We start from the raw sequence: 20,954 nt of genomic DNA on the forward strand, positions 1-20,954 counted from the left end.
TTTTATTTTGACATCAGCACTGCTCTAGCCCAGTAAAAAAAGTTAACCCAGGCTTCCTCCAGCCCACTATTAATGGAGTTTTTAAGATATTCAGTCACCCTCTCCCTCTGCCCTTCCCCAAGCTCGCTCTCTCAAAAAAATTTCATTTAAAAACCAGGGCGGGGGGGCCAGCCTGGGTGGCTCAGTCGTTGAGCGTCTGCCTTCGGCTCAGGTCATGATCTCAGGGTCCTGGGTTCGAGCCCCACATCGGGCTCCCTGCTCAGCGGGAAGCCTGCTTCTCCCTCTCTCACTCTCCCAGCTTGTGTTCCCTCTCTCGCCATGTCTCTGTCAAATAAATAAAATCTTTAAAATAAAAACCGGGGGGGGGTGCCCACCGGGGTGGCTCAGTCGGTTGAGCATCCAACTTTTGAGCTGGGATCACGTCGTGATCTCAGGGTCATGGGACCAAGCCCCACATTGGGCTCTGCACTCAGCAGGGAATCTGCCTGTGAGTCTCTCTGCCCTCTCTCTCTCTCAACTTAAAAAAAAAAAAAAAAATTGCATAAAATATTCAATCACATTTGTAGGAGTAAGCATTTTTAAAAAATAAACCAATTCTTGATATCTGCTCATGTGTTGAATGGAATTTCTATTATAGCCAGTGTTTGTCTTTAATTAAAAAAATGGCTGATAGGATGGTATATTGTTTGATTATATATAGATCATATAAAGCGTAACAGCCATTAAAGAAAAATAATGGTTTAGATCGTATTACATTTCCTCAAAATGCAGCAAAAGTAGTTGTTTTTAGCTATCACAGTTCAGTTTGCCTTAACAGTTACAAAGATGTTCAAAAACAAGCAGGCATCATCCTTTCTCTAACACAAAAAAATGAGCAGGGTCGGAATCTACCACATCACCCCCAACAAGTATCTCGTTCCCTTCTTGCTCCCATACTGCACCCCTCACTCTCTCCCGAATGCATCCTCTATGGTCTGGCCCAGCCCGCTCCACCTCAGTTCTAACTCTCAGCTCTGGGCGGGAAGAGTGTGTCATTAGACTCAGCACTGGCTTGAGCCTTGGCACCAAGCTCGGCTTCAAGTATAAAGTTATGCCCCACATATTGGTAACACCATATCCAGACAGCAAATAGACTTAGTTTCTTTTCTAAAATGGAAAAAAAAAATCCAATTCCGTTAAGCTAAAATGGTGTTTCTAACGGTCATAATACCACCATTTTTAATCTCACACAGTAGGCAAAAACAAAGCCTTTGCAAAGCATTACAGAAGAGTTCAGGGGGTAGGTAGGAGTCTCAATGTCTACCAATGCTGTTTTTAAGCTCTATGCACAAGAAAAATATTTGCTGAAAGCCGATCTAGTTCCAACATGACTAACTATCCCTTTATTCTGTTAGTTTCTTCTCCCATGCCAATCCAGTAAAAAAGTAAAGTCGGCATGCACTCACTTTTTAAAGAATATCCATTAGAGAGGCGCCTGGCTGCCTCAGTAGGTAGAGCATGCAATTCTTTATCTTGGGGTCATGAGTTCAAGCCCCACGTTGGTGGAAATTACTTAAAACTAAAATCTTAGGGGCGCCTGGGTGGCTCAGTCGTTAGGCATCTGCCTTCGGCTCAGGTCATGATCCCAGGGTGCTGGGATCGAGCCCTGCATTGGGCTCCCTGCTCTATGGGAAGCCTGCTTCTCCCTCTCCCACTCCCCCTGCTTGTGTTCCCTCTCTCACTGTGTCTCTGTCAAATAAATAAATAAAATAAAATCTTTAAAAAATAAAATAAAATCTTAAAAAAAAATGAAAACAACGATTAAAAAAAAAAACATCTGTCAGACAAACCTATCTTGGGAAGAAGGATGTTCTGGGTTGACTCTAATTCTATCTCAAAACACACACTGAATATTTTCATTTTTAATGCTTTGCTTACTGCAAATTCACCATAAATGAACTCAATCCCTTGATACAGCATAAACCTTTTATGAAAACAATATAACCACTGATGTCTAACGTGAGTCAGTTACATCTCCACCCTTGATGTGGCTTGTTACTGACGAATACACTACACCAAGCTGCTACTTGCCTGCACTTCCTTAGGGGAGTTTATGCTTTCTTGTTGCGGGTCTCTCCACAAACTATCATCCTAGCTCTGTGCATCTGAAAATCTTCTTAAAAAGTTTCCCTGCAGCAATCCAAAATGATCTTTATTTCCACATCTAATACACCACTAAGAGTGGGAATAGAAATAAGCATGAAGCCAAATCTTTTCCTATCCTCAGGTCAATTTTATAATGAAGAACTGGTGAATGTAATAGGTTGTGTGTCATTTACCACCGTGGTAAACAAAGTCATTACTACTATTCAAAAAAGGCCCAATGGCCATCCCGTTATAAAGAGATAAATGGCACTGAGTGATAGAACAGAACTAAAAAAAGACCAGGAGACACCTTTGTTCTGTGAGATCAGCAGTGAGAAAGTGGGGACCTAGCTGAAATAAAACAACAAACACATGAAATTTCTCATTTATAATTTTAATCGAAGCATTGCTATTCATTTTTTTTCTTAACTCTTTCTTATAAGCACCAAATTTTAATAGCTAAGTCAATTTTGGGGGAAAGAAACACCATCAAAGAACTTCCCTCCAGAACAAAACAATGATGTTCATTCCTCCAAACAACCAAATTCGAAGTCTACCAAAACAGAAACAAAAAGCCCACACACACACACAAAAAAGTAACAAAAATCACATTCTAGGGGTTCAGTGCATTTAGCAGCCTTCGCTGTGCTGTCTAATCATCCTTCAGCTGACTTTCAAAAAAATTAACACCCTAGCGCATCAAAATATACATTTTCCATTTGCTTTGTTTAAATTAAAAATAATAATTAAAAAAAGAAAACTTGAAGGAAATCACAATCAATTGCCTGACTCATTTCGATGTCATGTACAGCATATGAAGGTCAGGAAGGCTATTTGCAGCACACATGATTAGGAGAGACTGGTCTTCAAGGTTTAGCTTTCTTCCAAACAGTGTAAAATACCCACCTGGACAGGCAGTCAAGGAATAAGAGCAGGTAATTCAAAGAAGAACAGGCAGCACTTAAAATTTGTTTGCTGGCCTACAAATTGGAAGATGGATGAGTTTCATGGTTCAAAGCATTGCGGCGATGAGAATTAAGGCCTCTTAACAAGGCCGCTTTACGGCCTGAACGCCTCTCACCTGCGAGGTGAAAGGAGCAAAGTGGAGAAAAGGCCAAAGGCATACAAATATTCCCTCCGGTAACGCTACCGCTTCCTAGGTTTTAAGATGTTTTAGGACAGTAGGACAAGGAAGGGCGGGGGAGGGCAGACATTGGGAGGGTGGGAGAGGAGGAGAAAAAGATGGAAGGATGGAGGGGGGGCCAGAGGGTAGAAGCCTTTTCTCCAGATGTTATCAGATGATTTTTATAGTCTCTCAATATATAAACAGATCTGACTGTAAAAAATGTTCCATAAGGAAGCCGTGATGAAGGTGGACGGCTGCGGGGTGGGGGGGGAGATCAAGGATCTCCTCAGGCCATGGAAGAAAATGGCCACCCCACAGACAGACCGCTCCCCTCCTCCCAGGGGGATCTAGGGGGCTTCCTAGAACCTGTGTCTCTGTCAGAGGCTGCCGGGGGCCTGCAGGCAAGGACTTCCCTGAGGGCCTAGTAGTCACAGGATCCTAGACAGCAACGCAGACTGCTGTGACAGGAAACTGGACTCGGCCACCTCAGATAAGGAAGCTTTTATCTGGAGACCAGAGTCCCTCCGTTTAGGAGAAAGAAAGGCATTTTAAATTTCCACTGACAATTCTCATTCTGGTTTTTCTCTGGGTTCCTTTATTTCTCTGGACTAACTTTACTAAGGGGAACTAATGAAGAACACCAACATTAACTCTGCAATCCCCAGCATTATTTTTAGCTCGTGGTTTCTAGTGCAAATCACGATCAAGTGAAGTGTAGAAACTAATATTAAAGTGGGGTTAATTTTAATATAAAAGCAGAATGAGCATATTCATTCTTTTTGCCTGCTGCAGCTCAGGGGGTGCTTTCGACTAGGGCTTCTGAAGCTTTAGATGCACATCAGTCTCCAGGCAGGCCGGTTAAGATGGCTGACCAAGCCTTGGCTCCAGCCTCTGATGGGTGGGGCTTGAGAACCAGCAGGGCTTACTCAGTAGAACCACCTGGGGAGCTATGGTAGGCCATGCCCCAGAAGCTGAGGGTGGGACCCAGGAATCAGTATTGTTTTAATTAAAGTTTCAGGAAATTCCAACGTGCAGCCGCATTGGAATACCACGGCCTTATGGAGTAAAGAGTGAATCAATCCCATTTATTATTGGATTCAAATGTTCAAGTGGCATGGGATGTACTTGGGTGTTGCAGTCTGACAACACAGTGTTTTGCTCTAAGGATACAATTCCAAGTATGAAGGAACACAGACGATCTCCTTTGAGAATTCCACAGGACAATACAGGCGCCCGAGCTGTTCTTCATAGAGTGACAAGGCTTCTGTCAGATTGACACAGTTACCCTAAATCAAAGAAAGAAAAGCAAACAATGGGATTCTTGAGTCTCATTGGGGGCCCCCCGCTCATTTGAAGGTCTCTAATAAACGAAAACAATTTTAGCTTTAGATGGAAGTTCATCTTTGAACATGAGATAAGGCTTCTGTACTTTGACAAATTGCATCCAGTTCTACTTATAGATCCATTAGCTCATTATTCTTCTACCTCATTTACCAAGCCATTTCAAATGATTCAGCGTATGAAGCAACAGAAAGCAGGGAGACCACTTTCTCACTAGTAACGCAGTCATTGTATCAACACCACAGAATTAGCAAAGGTTCATACACATCGCCGTTCAAAATGTTTGCCCAGTCATCACCACGGTGTTGAGAATGAAGCATCAGAACGATAATGTTCTTGATTTCCAGAAGGGCTTAAAACTACAACCCTAATCTAAGACAATGATACGGAACTATATTCCCATCTCCATGCTTTCCCCCAGATATGTAATTTGAAGCCTTATGAGAACAAAAGTTTATTCAGAATATATGGACTAAGGCTAGCCCGCAATTCCACTCCTTATCAAACATCTTCTCCTGACTTCATTGTTCCAATTTTTCTCCCTTTCTTGCCACCACTTTTTCAGCACCCCCCAGCAGCCAGGAGCGGTCAGGGAGATTACAGTGAAGTCTGCTGGGGGTGACCGGGAAGGTTTCCACTTCCAGACAACCAAGGATAAACAGAGTGACCCGCCTCTTCACTTAATTCCTGCCTAGAACCTAGAGGGGACATTAGAAGCTGCAGCAGCCGCTCTGTGACCACGAAGGAAAAAAGGGTGAATGAGATGCAGGCCAAGAACAGAGCAGAGGTATGGGTGCAGCCTCTGCGTAGCTCCAGGGCAGTGCTGCTGCGGCTTTTTTATTTTTGTAAAGTCATGTCTCCGCCCAACGTGGGGCTCGAACTCAGGTCCCCAAGCTCAAGAGTCCCACGTTCCACTGACTGAGCCAGCCGGGCGCACCTAAAGTGGAGCTTCTTAATCTGTAATGTGCGTGTGAATCACAAGTGATTTTCATTCCGTAGGTGTGGGGTAGGGCTTATCGTTGTAGCACAATTTCCCCCAAGGGCTTTTCATAATGGGTACTTAATATCATCTATTTCCTTTTAACCTCTGAAGTTCTTAGCATTCTGAAGACTACTGAATATATATACTGATTCTATTTCTTCTTAACAACTTCACTATCAATGAGCCTCAGAACAGCCAAGTACAATGTAAAATGAAAATCATTTACAAATGAAGGCATCCTGTGATGTAAGCATCCCCACGAAGGGCATTTCGAAACCAACCAACCAGCCACAGGCAAGTGGGCAAAAAGAACTATTCTGAGAGCTACCCTCAGTGGTTTTAACTTGGCACCTTCGCTCAGCATGACATCGTCCTTCAGTGCCAGCCTGTTTAGTAACCCATCATCTAGGGTCCTGCAGTGGGATTTGGCCAAAGTGCCCTTGGCCAGTATATAATTTGGTTTCAACATCAAGTTCACCGTGAGAGTATATAAACACCACATGTGTAATTTAAGATTCACAAATAGAAAACACTGCCTGGATGTTTTTAGAACACATCACCACTGGGGAAGCTATAGAATGGAAAATGCCACCCAGGTGCACAGTTCAGTGTTTTTTCTTGCCATCTTAAAATTGACACCACACTCTCTTTATTGAGGTCATATGGGAGGACGTCATTCCTGAGAATGTGGTAAGGATATAGGAAAGTTTCAATTTGTTCTTCCCCAACATTGTCAAAAAGCAGTTTAAAAAAAGAAAGGAAAAAAACCTCACCACAAATGGAGACCTACCCAAAAAAAGTAATGTGATACATTTTACTTTCCTGTGTTTTTAAATGGAAATACATTTCTTTCTTTTCTTAAGAAAGACATATTGGATCTTTGCTGCCATAACGGTGCGCATGAACGTCCTGGCAGATGTTCTCAAGAGCACTAACAATGCCGAGAAGGGAGGCAAATGCCAGGTACTTAATAAGCCAGGCTCCAAAGTCAATGTCTGGTTTCTCACTGTGCTGTGCATGTGAATTACAAGTGATTTTCATTCCATAGGTGTGGGGTAGGACTTATCATTTTAGCACGGTTACAATGGTGAATCTGAAATCACTGATGATCACAGAGCTGGGAACATTGTTGTGAACCTCACGGGCAGGTGAAACAAGTGTGGAGTCATCAGCCCCAGATCTGATGTACAACTCAAAGATCTAGAAAAATGGCAGAAGAATCTGCTCCCGCCCCACCGGTTTGGTTTCACTGTACTGACACCCTTAGCTGGCATCATGGACCATAAGAAGCAAGATGAAAACACACAGGAGGGAAAATCCTAGGATTCTTTTTCTAGGGATGTAATACATACGTGCAAATAAAATGTCTCAGTGGACCAAAAAAAAAGACAGAGATGCAGAACAAAAACCCAATAGCAGAGAATTAAATACCTCTTAAGGATGGGAAGGGAATCACTGGAGGGGAAGGCATTCTAAGAGGTGAATACCAATTCAGTAGTTTGGTCTAAGTTTTCCTTGCCCCATGTTACGTGTGGGTAGGTGACACTTGCCTTTTTACTTTATAGATTTCTGTACTGTTTTTATCTTATTTATTTTTTTTAGAGAGAGCATGGGGGTGGATGGCGCAGTGGGAGAGGGAGGGAGAGAATCCCAAGTAGGTTCTACACCCAGTGCACAACCCAATGTGGGGCTCAACCTGAGCCAAAATCAAGAGTAAGATACATGCGGTGCTTGGGTGGCACAGTCGGTCAAGCATCCGACTCTTGATTTAGGCTCAGGTCATGATCTCAGGGTAGTAAGACTGAGCCCTGCGCCAGGCTCTGTGCACAGCAGGGAGTCTGCTTGAGATTCTCTCCCTCTCCCTCTGCCCCTCCCACTAGTGCTCGCTCTCTCAAATGAAATAAATAAATCTTTAAAAAAAAAAAAAAAAGAGTCAGATGCTCAACCGACTGAGCCACCCAGGCACCTGTTTTTATCTTTTAAATTTTACAGTTAGCAGGTTAAGATTTCTATAATGTAAAAAAAAAAAAATAACAGGTCCAGAAGAATACATTCTTTTTAAGATCTTATTTATTTATTTGAGAGAAAGAGAATGAGAGACAGAGAGCATGAGACGGGGGAGGGTCAGAGGGAGAAGCAGACTCCCCGCTGAGCAGGGAGCCCAATGCAGGACTCGATCCCGGGACTCCAGGATCATGACCTGAGCCGAAGGCAGTCGCTTAACCAACTGAGCCACCCAGGCACCCCCAGAAGAATACATTCTTAACAAGTTCAAAAGCAAGGTAAACAATATAATGATTTAGGAAATTACACATATGTGAAACAACTATAAAGAAAAGTACAGAGGCGCCTGGGTGGCTCAGTCGTTAGGCGTCTGCCTTCGGCTCAGGTCATGATCCCAGGGTCCTGGGATCGAGTCCCGCATCGGGCTCCCTGCTCCACGGGAAGCCCGCTTCTCCCTCTCCCTCTGCCTGCCACTCTGCCTACTTGTGCTCTCTATCTCTCTGTCAAATAAATAAATAAAATCTTTAAAAAAAAAACAAAAAAACAAAAATTACAGGGACCATAGTGCAATACCACCCAAGTAAGTGCTTATCTTCCGCTTATGAATCAAGGGATTGTTGTACCAAGTAAAGAGACTCAGATCACCTTCAGAATTTTCTTCAGGGCTTTAGTAGGTTATATATATGTAATATATATTTTATATAACAAGAGATACAAACTTTAAACTTTCTTTTAAATTTAAGAATCCCATAGAGAATGAGAAAGAAACAATTTGCTTCCATCTGGTGGTAGGAGCTCATAGTAAGTTTATGAAACTTATGTTGATAAATTGGCTTTCCAATGAAGAATCTCCTAGAGGGTAAGAGGGAGAAGTCAAAAAAAAAACCTCCCAATCCCAATCTGTGTCTCCATCTGGTGGCGGCAGCACGTACTACAGCCAGAGCCCAAGGTTGCTCAATCAGGACAGTGGGCAAGGGGGACACGCACAGACTCATGAATTCCCAAGAGATGATGACAGGTCAGCTATTTATAAACTACTCCCTGAAAGAACATAATTCAGTTACGACGTTCTATCCTTAACAGATATAAATTTCAATAAAATACATGCAAATTTCAAAATATACAATTCTCATTGAGAGTTTTGGGAAAAAACAAGTAGTCTACCTGTGTAAAGTATTTTCCATCCTGTTTCAGTACTTTCATTGAGAGGTCAAGAATCAGTCTGAGAAACTCCCATGTGGAATCTGGACGATAAAAAAAAATTTTAAGTTATATTAATATATAGGTTTGCATTCATCAGAAACAACATCTAAAAAGTCAAATTATCCACATTAATATTCAACAATACCCAAAAAATAAAGAAATAGCCAAGGGTTTAAGACCCAATATTCAAGAGCTTATTCATGAAAACTTACTGTCGTTTTTGTGTGTCCTGCACACACGTGCACATACTCAAGCAAGGTCAAAAGCAAATATTCATGTGCTTAGCACTGCTTTAACGATACCAATAAAGATTTGACCAAAAAGGCAGTGGTTGAAATCTGAAAGACAACAGCTTAAGGGGGAAGCAGCGACATCCCAAGAGAGAAACAGCAAGAGTCATCACGTGGGGACCCAGCGTGCCAGCTCAGCAGGAAGGCAAGATTATAGAAAAAAACACTAACACCGAAATGCCACACCAGCGGTTGATTTGGAGTGTGTGGTTTGAGAATGGGGAACTGTCTCTGGTGTTGCTGAGAAAGCTCACCAGTTTGTCCCAGTACGGGTTAAAAATCACATAAAAGAAATAAATTCTCAAACAAGCTAATTTCTCAATGATGTAATTGTGAGTCATTTTATTTAATGTTTCTCTCCAACAACTGAGTAAATTTGCTCATTCAGTGACTGAAATCCAGCCATCTTTTCCACTGTGGGCCTCAACTGAACGACCTTGAAAAAATGAAGGAACCAATCAAGTAGACAAGCTCCAAGATCCTTCCATTCTCACAATGTGCCAAGTAAAACATTTTCATGAACGTTATCTTGGTTATATAAGAAAAAAACAGAACCTACCTTCTTCTGGAGATGTGGAGATTGGAACGGCTGTCAAATCATTAATCACATAATCAAACTCTCTCCCTTCTTTGGCGTACCTCTTCAGTACTGGAATACAGTCTTCTATTAGAACCTTCCAAAGAGAAGAGGAATAGATGCACGTGAGCTGACGCATGTGGGTGGAAATATTTAAAGCCTTGTAGAGGAGGGAGGAAAACGCAAACTGCTGCTGAGATCCAAACAAAAATGACTTCCATCCATGCCTCTAACAGCTACAATTCAGTGCCTGCTAGAGGCTTTGTCTGCCTTCTCATTTAATCTAAGCAACAAATCTACAGGTACTATTAGTATCCACAGTGTACAAATGGAAAAACCAAGTTAAGAGAGGTTATGTAGGGGCGCCTTGGTGGCTCAGTCGGTTGAGGGTCCGACTCTTGATTTCAACCTCAGGGTTGTGGGATCGAGCCCCACCTCGGCCTCCGTGCTGGGAGAGGCATGAAGCCTGCTTAAGAGTCTCTTCCCTCTACCCCTCCACCCCTCCCTCTCTTAAAAAAAAAAAGAGAGAGGGAGAGAGAGAGATTATGTGGTAGTGTGTTCTTCGGCTGCACACATACTAAAATTGGAATGATACAGGGAAGCTGAGCATGGCCTCTGCACAAGGATGAAACACAAATTCCTAAAGCGTCCCATACTTTTGAGAGACAGAGTGAGGGAGGGAGAAAGGGAGGGAAAGGGGGCAGGGGTTATGTAGCTTGTCCAAAGGTACCCAATAAGAAACAAAGCCAAGAAGTACACCTACATCTATATGAAAGCCAATTTCACACTTTTAACTCTAATCTATATTGCCTCTCCTACTACTGTCTCTATTTTCCTCTACTTTTAGTTTTTCTTTTATGCTAGGCACTGAATGACTTCATTGTCTATTGATTTTTTGCATCTTACCTCGAACTATTAACCTACAGTTTTTCATTTTTTTAACGACTTTGATTGAGTACTGTTGGTAATACAACTGTGTAAGAAATACCAACTCCCACAATCACAATTACTAACGAGTACAGCAGTTAAGAGTTGGAATTCTCGAACAGATCCTGTGCAGTAAACACATTTATCTTTGAACATGGGTCTGAACTGTCTGGGTCCACTTATTTGCAGTTTTTTTTTTCCTCCTAATACAGTACAACACTGTAAAAGTATTTTCTCTTCCTTATGATTTTCTTTTCTCTAGCTTACTTTATTGTACGAATACAGTACATAACACATATATCATACAAAATGTGTTAATTTAACTATGTTCTTGATAACACCTCCAGTCAACACTATGTTACTAGTTAATTGTGGGGGGAGTCAAAAGTTATATGCAGATTTTTGACTGTGTGTGGGGGGTCAGCACCCCAAACCCCCATGTTGTTCAAGGGTCAACTGTATAGGAACTCAGTTTAGGGCTTGCAATCTTTGAGGTACTGAAGCTATATGCTGCTGTAAGCAACAAACTAGCAAGAGTTACTCTCCTTGTCTTTTACTTTTCTAGTTACAAAATACACTCATGAAAAACAAATTCATAGAAGTCAGAAGTTTGTCAAAATTCCCTAAAATAACCTATTCTAGAATTTTTCCTCTGAAATGTTCTTACACAGATCCTCAGTCACAATTTTAAGAACCTGATCTTACAGCCCTACTGTTTTATAACTTGCTTCACTTAATGCACCATCTAAGTACAACCACAAAACGATCTAGAAGACACTAATCAATCCTGTGGGATATGCTCATATACTCTTACCAACACACATTCTCACATAAACACATACGCTGTTCTTTTTTAGAACTAGGATCACACACATTCTGAACTTGAAAATTTTCATCTAACACCGTTCTAGGTAATGATAGAATTTTTTTTGAAGGGTAATGGTATTTTTTTTTTAATTAGATCATTCCATGAAAAATGTACTACTCTTTAGCCTCCTCGTAGGGCCAGATATTCAAACAGTGGGTTGCTGAGACCAAAGGCATGTCCGTTTTAGTTTTTATAGTTTAGATGGCAATTCACACTCCAACTAGCAATGCATGCAAGCACCTGTTGCCTGGATATTGTCCCTCTTTCTATTTTGTCAAGTCCCTTGCTAATGTTTTCACACGAACTTGCTGGGCCACTAACAGGGGTGAGCATCTTGTTATAAGTTTATAGGATATTTGATTTTTGTCTTCTGAGAAATACCAGTTCACGTCCTTTATTATTTTTCTATATAGTTATCTTATTTTTTATATCTTAAAGTTGTAGGGGCTCTGTATTATTAAAGGGATTAAATCCCTGTCATGTTTGTTACCAGTTTTTCAGCTTCGTTTATGGGATTAGATTGTTGTTGTAGTTTCTGTGTTTCTTGTCTTTCTTTATAAGATTTTCCAACTCCAAGGTTAAATATGTCAAATTTACCTAAATGTATTAAGTTTTTGTATCCAGAGCTTAAGCAATCTGAGATTAATTTTTCTATGGCTTCTAGGGTCATGTTAACTTTGTTCTCATGGAGATGGACAGCCCATTGTGTTGGTGTTACCTATGAAATCAACTCAATCTCCTTTTCCCAAGCAAACGGAAATATACCTTAGGCCATCCATTACTTGTACGAATACACACTCAGACATGTTCAAAGTCTCTGTGCCATTCCTCTCATATGTGCATTCCTGTGTCAACATCATACTCCCTATTTGATTACTATGCTTTAACAGTAAATTACCAAACAACAGGGCAAATTTCCCTGCACTATGATTTTTAAAAAATTTTGCACGCACGCACACACATCGGAATATTATTCAGCCATTAAAAAGGAATGAAATCGGGCGCCTGGGTGGCTCAGTTGGTTAAGCGACTGCCTTCGGCTCAGGTCATGATCCTGGAGTCCCGGGATCGAGTCCCACATCGGGCTCCCTGCTCAGCAGGGAGTCTGCTTCTCCCTCTGACCCTCTTCCCTCTTGTGCTATCTCTCATTCTCTCTCTCTCAAATAAATAAAATCTTTAAAAAAAAAAAAAGGAATGAAATCTTGCCCATTTGTAACGATGTGGATGGAGCTAGAGAGTATTATGCTAAGTGAAGTAAGTCAGTGAAAGACAAAATACCGTAAGATTTCACTCATACTTGAACAATCAGATGGTTGTCAGAGGGGAGGTGGGTGAGGCAATGGGTGAAATAGGTAATGGGGATTAAGAGTGCACTTATCGTGATAAGCACTGAGTCATGTAGAGAATCGTTGAATCACTATATTGGACATCTGAAACTAATATAATACTCCTGTTAACTACACTGGAATTAAAATTAGTAACTTAAAAAAAACAATTGGTCATTATTCTTGGTCTTTCTTCTGAATAGGATCTCTAGCCCACTCTCTACCTCCAATTTTCAAACTGTTTTGCATTTAGCATAGCTTAAAAAACATTTTTTTAGACTATCTCCATCCAATCACTTCACCAAATTCTCACGAACTCAACTAACTTTCTAGGTGAGTTTCCTAGATTTTTCTAAGCATTCATTCATCTGCAAATAGTGATTCTTTCTATATTTATACTGTTTTCATTTTCCTACCTTACTGTATTAGCTAATGCCTCAAAAACAATGTTGAATAAAGTTAACAAGCATCTTCGACCTTATTTCTAGTTTTACTGGAAATGCCTTAATGTATTTTGCCTTTTTATATAACATTAAGTTTCTGACAGTTAGTTATGTTTGGGTAGTTTCCTTTCCATTGCAATTTTATCTTACTTAAAAGACTTTTTGAATGACTGCTAAATATCCCCCAAATTCTTTGTCATCTGTTAGTACATTATTTTCTCTTTTAAATAATTCATATAATAAATCATGTTGACAGATTTCTTAAGATTCCCATTCTTATGTTTCCGAACTAAATCTTTCTTGGGTCTACTAGAGTTCTTTAAATAAACTGCTAGATTTAATTTACTAAAAATCTTGTATACTCATCAAAAGCAATCTTTAGTTTTCTTTTTGTACCACCTTAAGGATTTTAGTATTAAGGTTACTCAATCATTATAAAAGGAATGGGGAGTGCTTTGAAACATTTTCTACTTTTCTAAACATGGTTATAACAGAGTATGTGTTTTTGAAATAAACATTTGCAAAGACCTGGTGTTTTTTTTAATGGTAGTATTTTAATGGCTAGGGGGCTTGCCTGTGAATACCCCCAGACGAGGAACCCCCCACCCCTTGAGAGCACTCAGAAAACCCTCAACCTCAGAAGAATTTTCCAGGCTCCCCCAGTGGTTGTTCTAATCCAGCAAGAAGATGGAAGGGGTGGGCGGATGTATTCAGACACCCAACTTCCTCAAAAGCAGAGCCATTTCAAATAAACTACTACTTTTCCATTCCCTAGACTGTCCAACTGTCAATGTCACCACCTGCCTTTGGTGCTCCGCTTTCAGACAGACGTGCAAGAGTTGTTTTCCAAAGCCATTCGTAAATCATCCCACGTACATCCAGCCTCTAATTACAACAATCTACAGCTCCACGGTACTGCAGGTTTGGGTTTGCAGTTCTGCTTATGCTTCAATTGTTTTTCTGAATCCATATAAGGAAGTTACAGAAGGAGCCAGGGAGCTGGGTATCGGAGTGAATCACTCTTCTGAAGTTACCCTATAACCTTGAATAAATGTCCTTTGAACTCTCTAAGTTGAATCTTCTTCAGCCATAAAAGAGAAATAATAGCTCCCTGGTGCAGGGTTGAGCATTACAGGTTAAAACACCTTAGGCAGAGAGTCTGGCTAACAATGCAAACATTATTTGACAACAATGGTAACTTTTAGCTCCATGTGAGTGAAACAAATCTGTCATGCTCTGATGAACCTAACCCCCCTTCCCCCTGTCCCTTCTTAAAACTCTCAAACAGTACATGTGAAATACATATATCCTTCTTTCCCTTTTGCCCACAAAACAATCACACCTACATTTCAATATAGACAGAATTCTCTTTCAGCTTAAAAAATTAACAGGCATGCACCATGAAATCAAATTTGGATGCAAACACGTTAGGGAAGATGGGGTAGGGATAAGCAATTTACAGATCAACAAATGAAAGCACTCGTCTAAATTGTTCATAAATCTAGAGTAATAACTTTTTTTTGAAGACACACATTTAAGATTCTGTTCAAATAAAATGTATTTGCTTGGTTATCTTGTTCTAACAAGTATTGTAGATGTAAGCACTGAACATGTGCATGTTTAAAATACAATACAAAACATCCAACAAACTGATTGGTCAATGTGGAAGCACAGTACAATTTAGGACAGAAACAAACTTGCTTATTAGCAAGAAGCAACCATTGAGATGTACACGTAACTCACACAGAGTCTGAAAAGTAGAAGATGCCACCTCAAAGTATGCCACTTTGGTATATTATTTTGAGCTGTACAGGCACTTGAAAAACAGCAAATGCAGAAGGCAGCTTTCTCCGAACTCCCCTTCAATCTGCCTTAGATCCTCCGAAAGAAACTCAATTGTCCGAGATCCCCTCCCTAGTGGGTTCAACCAGGGATGGATGACCTCTATCTCAAGACAGGAAATGGATACCACATCCAGACAAATTTAGTCACAAGTATCATACCTACCCCATCTATTCTTCCAAGGGCCCATTATCTTTCCTAAAAGTCACTCACTCTCCCCAAGACACCTATGACCCCTTTCCCTATTAAGTTGATATTTAAGCCTAAATTTTAAAGCTACCTCTGAGTTACTCACTGATCTCTGGGTCTCTCCCAAGTACACATGAGGTATATATATATGTTACTCGACTTCTGTTCTTCTCTTGTTAATCTTTTATTACAGGAGTCTTAGCCAAGAACTAGGAAGGCAGAGGGTAAGGGTGCTGATAATACTGAGTCCATCTTTGGCCCTCTTATCTTGTTCATGTTTGCTCAATGACCTCTCTTGGGACTACGTGTTCTGGCACCTTAGAGATTAATATACGTACATCAAAAATGCCTGCCAAGGAAGGCTGGCACTTTGGTTTCCCATGAATCTGTTAGAGATAATGGTCTTCCCCAACCTCATGCACAGGTCGTGCCATAAAAGCTAATGAAAGGTTAGCTTGATTAAAGGTCAATTAGGTGCATGCATACCCTCTGAGGTACATGGGAATGGTATGATCTCACTCCAGTGCCCTTCCTGCATGTCCTCTCCCTCTATAAAATCTGTGGACTACAGTCTGGACTTTGCAGAGAATAACTATGCAGCTGCCGCGGACCATCCTCCGCCCAATCCCACCTGTCAGTTAGGTGTCCCTGAGTACAACTCGGTGTAAACTCTATGGAGTGGCCCACTTTGTTTTCCAGTCACCAAGTGCCTTCTCAGTTTGGGGGGATACTTTACTGTCCCTCCTCCACCTTCTAACAGTAGAGGGAAAAGTTTTCCTTCCCTCCAAGATAATCTATGTATCTTCTTAACCAATTACCCTTAGAGCTGTTTTAGGAAGGTACAATTCAAGTCAATAACATATTATTAGTTGACTTCAAAATGTTATCTAGAAAACATAATTACCTGATAGCAGTCTCCTTTAAGATTGTCTAAGACGTTGCCACATGTTTTTCGCATGTATTTCTTACATCCATCAATCACCATTTGGTCAATGTTCAAACAGGTCAAGGAGAAATTAATCCTGAATTTGGATCTATCAAAGAATTCTGAAATAGTAATACTTTAAAGAAAAGGTAGGGGCACCTGGGTGGTTCAGTCGGTGACGCGTCCGACTCTTGATTTCAGTTCAGGTCATGATCTCAGGGTTGTGAGATGGAACCCAGCATCCAGCTCTGCGTGGAGTCTGCCTGAAATTCTCTATCCCTCTGTCCCTCCCCGGGCTCTCTTTCTCAAATAAATAAATAAAATCTTAATAAAGTAAAATAAAATCTTAAAAAAAAAATAAAGGTAAGACAAACATGAATTTTTTAACACTAACTTGGGTATCAGATTTACCAAAAAAAAAAACCATGAATGAGACAATGATTTCACTGTTGTACCAAGGTCACTCAAAAAGAACTGAATTTTCTCTTTTCATGAAGAAGCCCTTTCAGAAAGTGCTAAGCAGTAGACACAGTACCAAGGTTGCTTTCTCGTTTTCTCAACTAGAGGATCTCTGCTGCTTTGTTTGTAGCCACATGAAAAGGCTATTGGTACTAAATGGAAATGTCTGTTCAAGGCGGTATTTAAAAGGCATTTGCCTCATAACATTAGCTGCAGTCTTAAGACAAAGAGGAAGAAAACAGAAGCCAATTGAACTTGATCTCCAAAGGATATCTCCACCATAGTGACCATCTTTGGTTTCAGTTTGACTATTTCACATAATATGCCCCCATCTCCACCCCCAAGAATCAGCACGTCTTTGCCACTGTAGTCTTCTTTTCCACTGCCCATGATGGCCTGGGTATACGCCAAATCACTCTCTGCCAGATCTAGGGAGGAAAAACACAGGTACAAAATGGTGATTCTACCCAAACCCACAGAGAGACCTGACTTGCCATACTAGAAAGTGCTGGAATCTAGTCTAAAATTCAAATTTTTTTCATTTTTGATCTTTAAAAACTATCAACAACATGCAGAGGTTATTTTTTTTTTTTTTTGGATTGTGGACTTTTCATCAACCCTACTCTGACACCTAATATAATACATACACATATACCATGGTCAGTGGAAAAAAAAAAATTCAGTCTTAAGAATGTTCTGATATGCTAATTAAAAGCAATCACATCTTTTATTACATGAAATACGGCATCTGAAAGTTGTTCCAAGTAATAGGAGAGAGACAAAGTAAACCAGGGTTTAGGGGAAACAAGATCGGCCAGGAGTTTCTAATTGTTAGCACTCAATGGTAAGTATACATGGGTTCATCATACTATTTTGTCTACTCAGTTCTGAAATTTTCCGAAACAAAAAAAAATAAGCAATCATATTTTCTTTATATGAGTATAATCCAAATACTCAACACTAAGAATACTAAGAAAAAGGAACATCAAGACAAAGTTTTCATGGCTCTGCTATAAACATGAAAGCCTAGGGTCGCCTGGGTAGCTCAGTTGGTTAAGTGTCTGGCTCTTGGTTTCATCTCAGGGTCATGGGTTGGATGGAACCCCGGGTCCTGGTTGGGCTCTGTCCTGAGTGGTGTCTGCTTCCCCTCTCCCTCTGCCCCTCCCCCCGCTCACACATTCTAAAATAAAATAAAATCTTTAAAATAAAAACAGGAAAGCCCAGACAATCCACAGGTTAATATGACATAAATATTCCTTTCAAAAAAACAGCACTGCCAAGGACAAACTAGGACAAATCCACAATGGTGCTATTTGTCAGAAAAGCACCATTATCTAAAACACTGTCACTCTGCTCTGCAATTGGGGTAGGGATGGAATACTTACTAACGTCCCCACTAAGGATGAGAATATTTCCAAATTGCTTCGAGTGTAGAATTTTAATGTTCTGATAAGGTGAATCTTCATCATACACCACTTCATCTATGTCATACTCAACCAGGCGACCATCAGCAGTGGGCCAGTATCTGTCGATAGCTCCTCCTCGAATTATGGGTGGTAATCTGGAAAAGGGGAAAACAAGAATGAGCCTTTACAGGAACACTGCTTATGGTGCCACTGCCTTAAAAGTGAACCTGCAGGGGCGCCTGGGTGGCTCAGTCGGTTAAGTGTCTGCCTTCGGCTCAGGTCATGGCCCCAGGGTCCTGGGATTGAGCCCCGCATCGGGCTCCCTGCTCTGCGGGAAGCCTGCTTCTCCCTCTCCCTCTCCCCCCTGCTTGTGTTCCCTCTCTCACTATGTCTCTGTCAAATACATAAAATCTTAAAAAAAAAAAAAAAAAAAAGTGAACCTGGAGGAGCGCCTGGTTGACTTAGCAGACAATGCCACTATTGATCTTGGGGTCGTGAGTTCGAGCCCCACGCTGGGTGTACTGATTACTTAAAAAAAAAAAAAGTGAACCCGGAAGTAGTGAGTGTACAAAAGCAAGCGACGTGCCCTCCAGCCAATTCCAGAATAGTATACAAATCTAAAGCTTGGGCTTTCAGCTTTATATACAAATATGGCCACTATCAAATCTCAAAAACCGTTGTACATTAAGAGGTTACTTTTTTCATAAACCTTTCTAGCATGCCTTCAATTTTCCCTAAAAAAAACGTTGGAGAAGGGGCACCTGGGTGGCTCAGTGGGTTAAGTGTCTGCCTTCGGCTCAGGTCATGATCCCAGGATCCTGGGATTGAGCCCCACATTGGGCTCCCTGCTCAGCGGGAAGCCTGCTTCTCCCTCTCCCGCTCCCCCTGTTGTGTTCCCTCTCTCACTATGTCTCTAATAAATAAAATCGTTAAAAAAAAAAAAAGTTGGGAGAAAATGGCCACCTCAGACATCACACTCACCCCAAATACTTCAGCAGGAATCTCTTAAGACCGCCTACCCCACCACACTTCCACTACCACGTTCATGCAAGTGCACGGGGGTGTAATACCATCATCTGGTACACAATCCACATTCAAATGCCCCCAAGACCGTCCCAATCATGTCATTTACAGCTGTTCTGCTTTTGAATGAAGGATCATATGCTGTATTTTCTTTTCCTTTTTTACCCTCATTTCATCTAGTATAGTTAAGTTTTTCCACTCAATGTGTTTCATAACATCTTAGGGAAGTGCAGACCAGGTGTTCTGCAGAAAATCCCTAAGGTGGGTTTGCCTGAAGACCTCTTTCTTCATTAAAGTCAGGGTGGTAGATATTTACAAAAGCATCACATCAGGGGCAAAAGATGTGTGCTTGTCCTATTATTAGAGATGCTGAGTGTGACCAGTTGGTTCAAGTGAATGGCACCAGATCCCTCCATTTACAAAGGTACCTTTTTTCCCTTTGAAATTACTAAGCAGGCTGTGGGGTAGCCCTCTCAAGCTGGGTGAAGCCCCTGAGCTCTCAACAAACCTCCAGTAGTGGTTTTGGCATCTAGAAGATTCTTGCCTGTATCAATTATTATTACCAGAAGGACTGCAAACTGAGGATTTCCCCATTCCATTCTTTTGCAAATGCTCAGTATTTCAGAAAACGTGAATGTACTAGAAACTACCAGCAGAGGACACTAAATGACAATGAAAACCAGAGCCAGAAAAGGGGCTTGGCAAATCTAACAGAAACACAAAGTGAGAACTCGCTGCATACTAACACAACTGTGTGCAAGTCCTGTATTCTCCAACACAGCGGTATTCAACAGTAAAACAGCTGTATGATGGCGTATGCTACCTCTTGACTTGCTCTGCTGAGTCTCTGCCCTCCCACTCACCTGTTTCCAGGAATACAGTCTGAACCTGTTTTAATGAAGCTTCCTCTGAGCAAACACTAACAACCATAAAGAACACTAAGATTGGGGCGCCTGGATGGCTTAGTCGGTTAAGCATCCGACTTTTGATTTCAGCTCAGGACATGATCTCAGGGTCGTGGGATCTAGCCCCGCATCGGGCTCCGTGCTGGGTGTGCACAGTCTGCTGGACATTCTCTCTCTCCTTCTGCCTCTGCCCCTCCCCCTGCTTGCACACACTCTCTGTCCCTCAATAAATAAAATCTATATATATAAAAAAAAGAACACTGAGATTTACCAAGCAAATGCCTATGAACTCTCATTTAATCCTAGCAACTCCTGATTTAACCACTTCTTGCACTGTTCAAGTGAACAAATGCAGGTGTTGGAATGTCTGCAGACCAGGTTTGTCTTGTAAAATGTGCAGCCCCAAACAGGACAATACCACCCCCCACCCCCCTGCCCGGCCCGGCCCAGAGCAGGCAAACGGGACTTGGGGGAAGCCTCCATCCTTGGCTGATGGTTGGTGGGTAGACGGAGGTGGGAGAGTAAACCACCTGTGACATTAGATGAAGGTGACAAATATCAAATCATGGGTTTTCAGGAGAGGAAACCCACCCCCTGGTTGACAGCCAGCCAGCTATACGAAATTACTAAACTGCACAAGCCCGATGAAAATAAATGTCCATTCTTGAGTGTGTCACTAAGTGCCTTGGCTAAAGTAAAGAGCTCTTTCCTCAATTGCAACACAATGGTTTTCTTTTTTTTTTTTTAAAGATTAATTTAAGTAATCTCTACACCGAAAATGGGGCTCAAACTCACGACCCGGAGATCAAGAGTCGCACGCTCCACTGACTTGAGGCAGCCAGGTGCCCTGAAACACAATGGTTTTTAAAGACTGGCAAAGAAACAAGGATCTCTAACAGGATGAGGAAGCCATTTATCTTGATGAAGTACTCATCCTAGCATGAAGTGCATTCTCCTTGTAATGGGCTACAGGAGTTATTCTGGAGCCCAGCACA

At 41.4% G+C, this 20,954-nt stretch overlaps 1 protein-coding gene and 1 non-coding gene across 2 annotated transcripts in view; one reads left to right on the forward strand and one right to left on the reverse strand.

Moving 5' to 3' along the window:
* Positions 1–2,502: 2,502 nt before the first annotated feature.
* The window catches only part of SMS (spermine synthase), a 45,710-nt gene continuing 27,258 nt past the window's right edge, over positions 2,503–20,954 (reverse strand). Inside the window, exons 5-11 of the mRNA XM_088028850.1 lie at positions 18,011–18,186; positions 16,897–17,053; positions 16,146–16,233; positions 9,630–9,744; positions 8,742–8,821; positions 4,421–4,536; positions 2,503–3,030 (exon numbers count right to left, since the gene is read on the reverse strand). Of these exons, the coding sequence (XP_087884976.1) occupies positions 2,991–3,030; positions 4,421–4,536; positions 8,742–8,821; positions 9,630–9,744; positions 16,146–16,233; positions 16,897–17,053; positions 18,011–18,186 (772 nt within the window). The 3' untranslated portion in view covers positions 2,503–2,990. The remainder of the gene's footprint in view (positions 3,031–4,420; positions 4,537–8,741; positions 8,822–9,629; positions 9,745–16,145; positions 16,234–16,896; positions 17,054–18,010; positions 18,187–20,954) is intronic.
* On the forward strand, positions 10,201–10,307 carry LOC114223642 (U6 spliceosomal RNA). The gene has a single exon (XR_003612206.2). It is a non-coding gene; the product is annotated as a U6 spliceosomal RNA (small nuclear RNA).

Source organism: Eumetopias jubatus, unplaced genomic scaffold (assembly GCF_037043125.1).
Source record: "Eumetopias jubatus isolate StellerSeaLion01/CBP00866 unplaced genomic scaffold, mEumJub1_p1.0 scaffold_11, whole genome shotgun sequence".
Classification (NCBI taxonomy): Eukaryota; Metazoa; Chordata; class Mammalia; order Carnivora; family Otariidae; genus Eumetopias; species Eumetopias jubatus.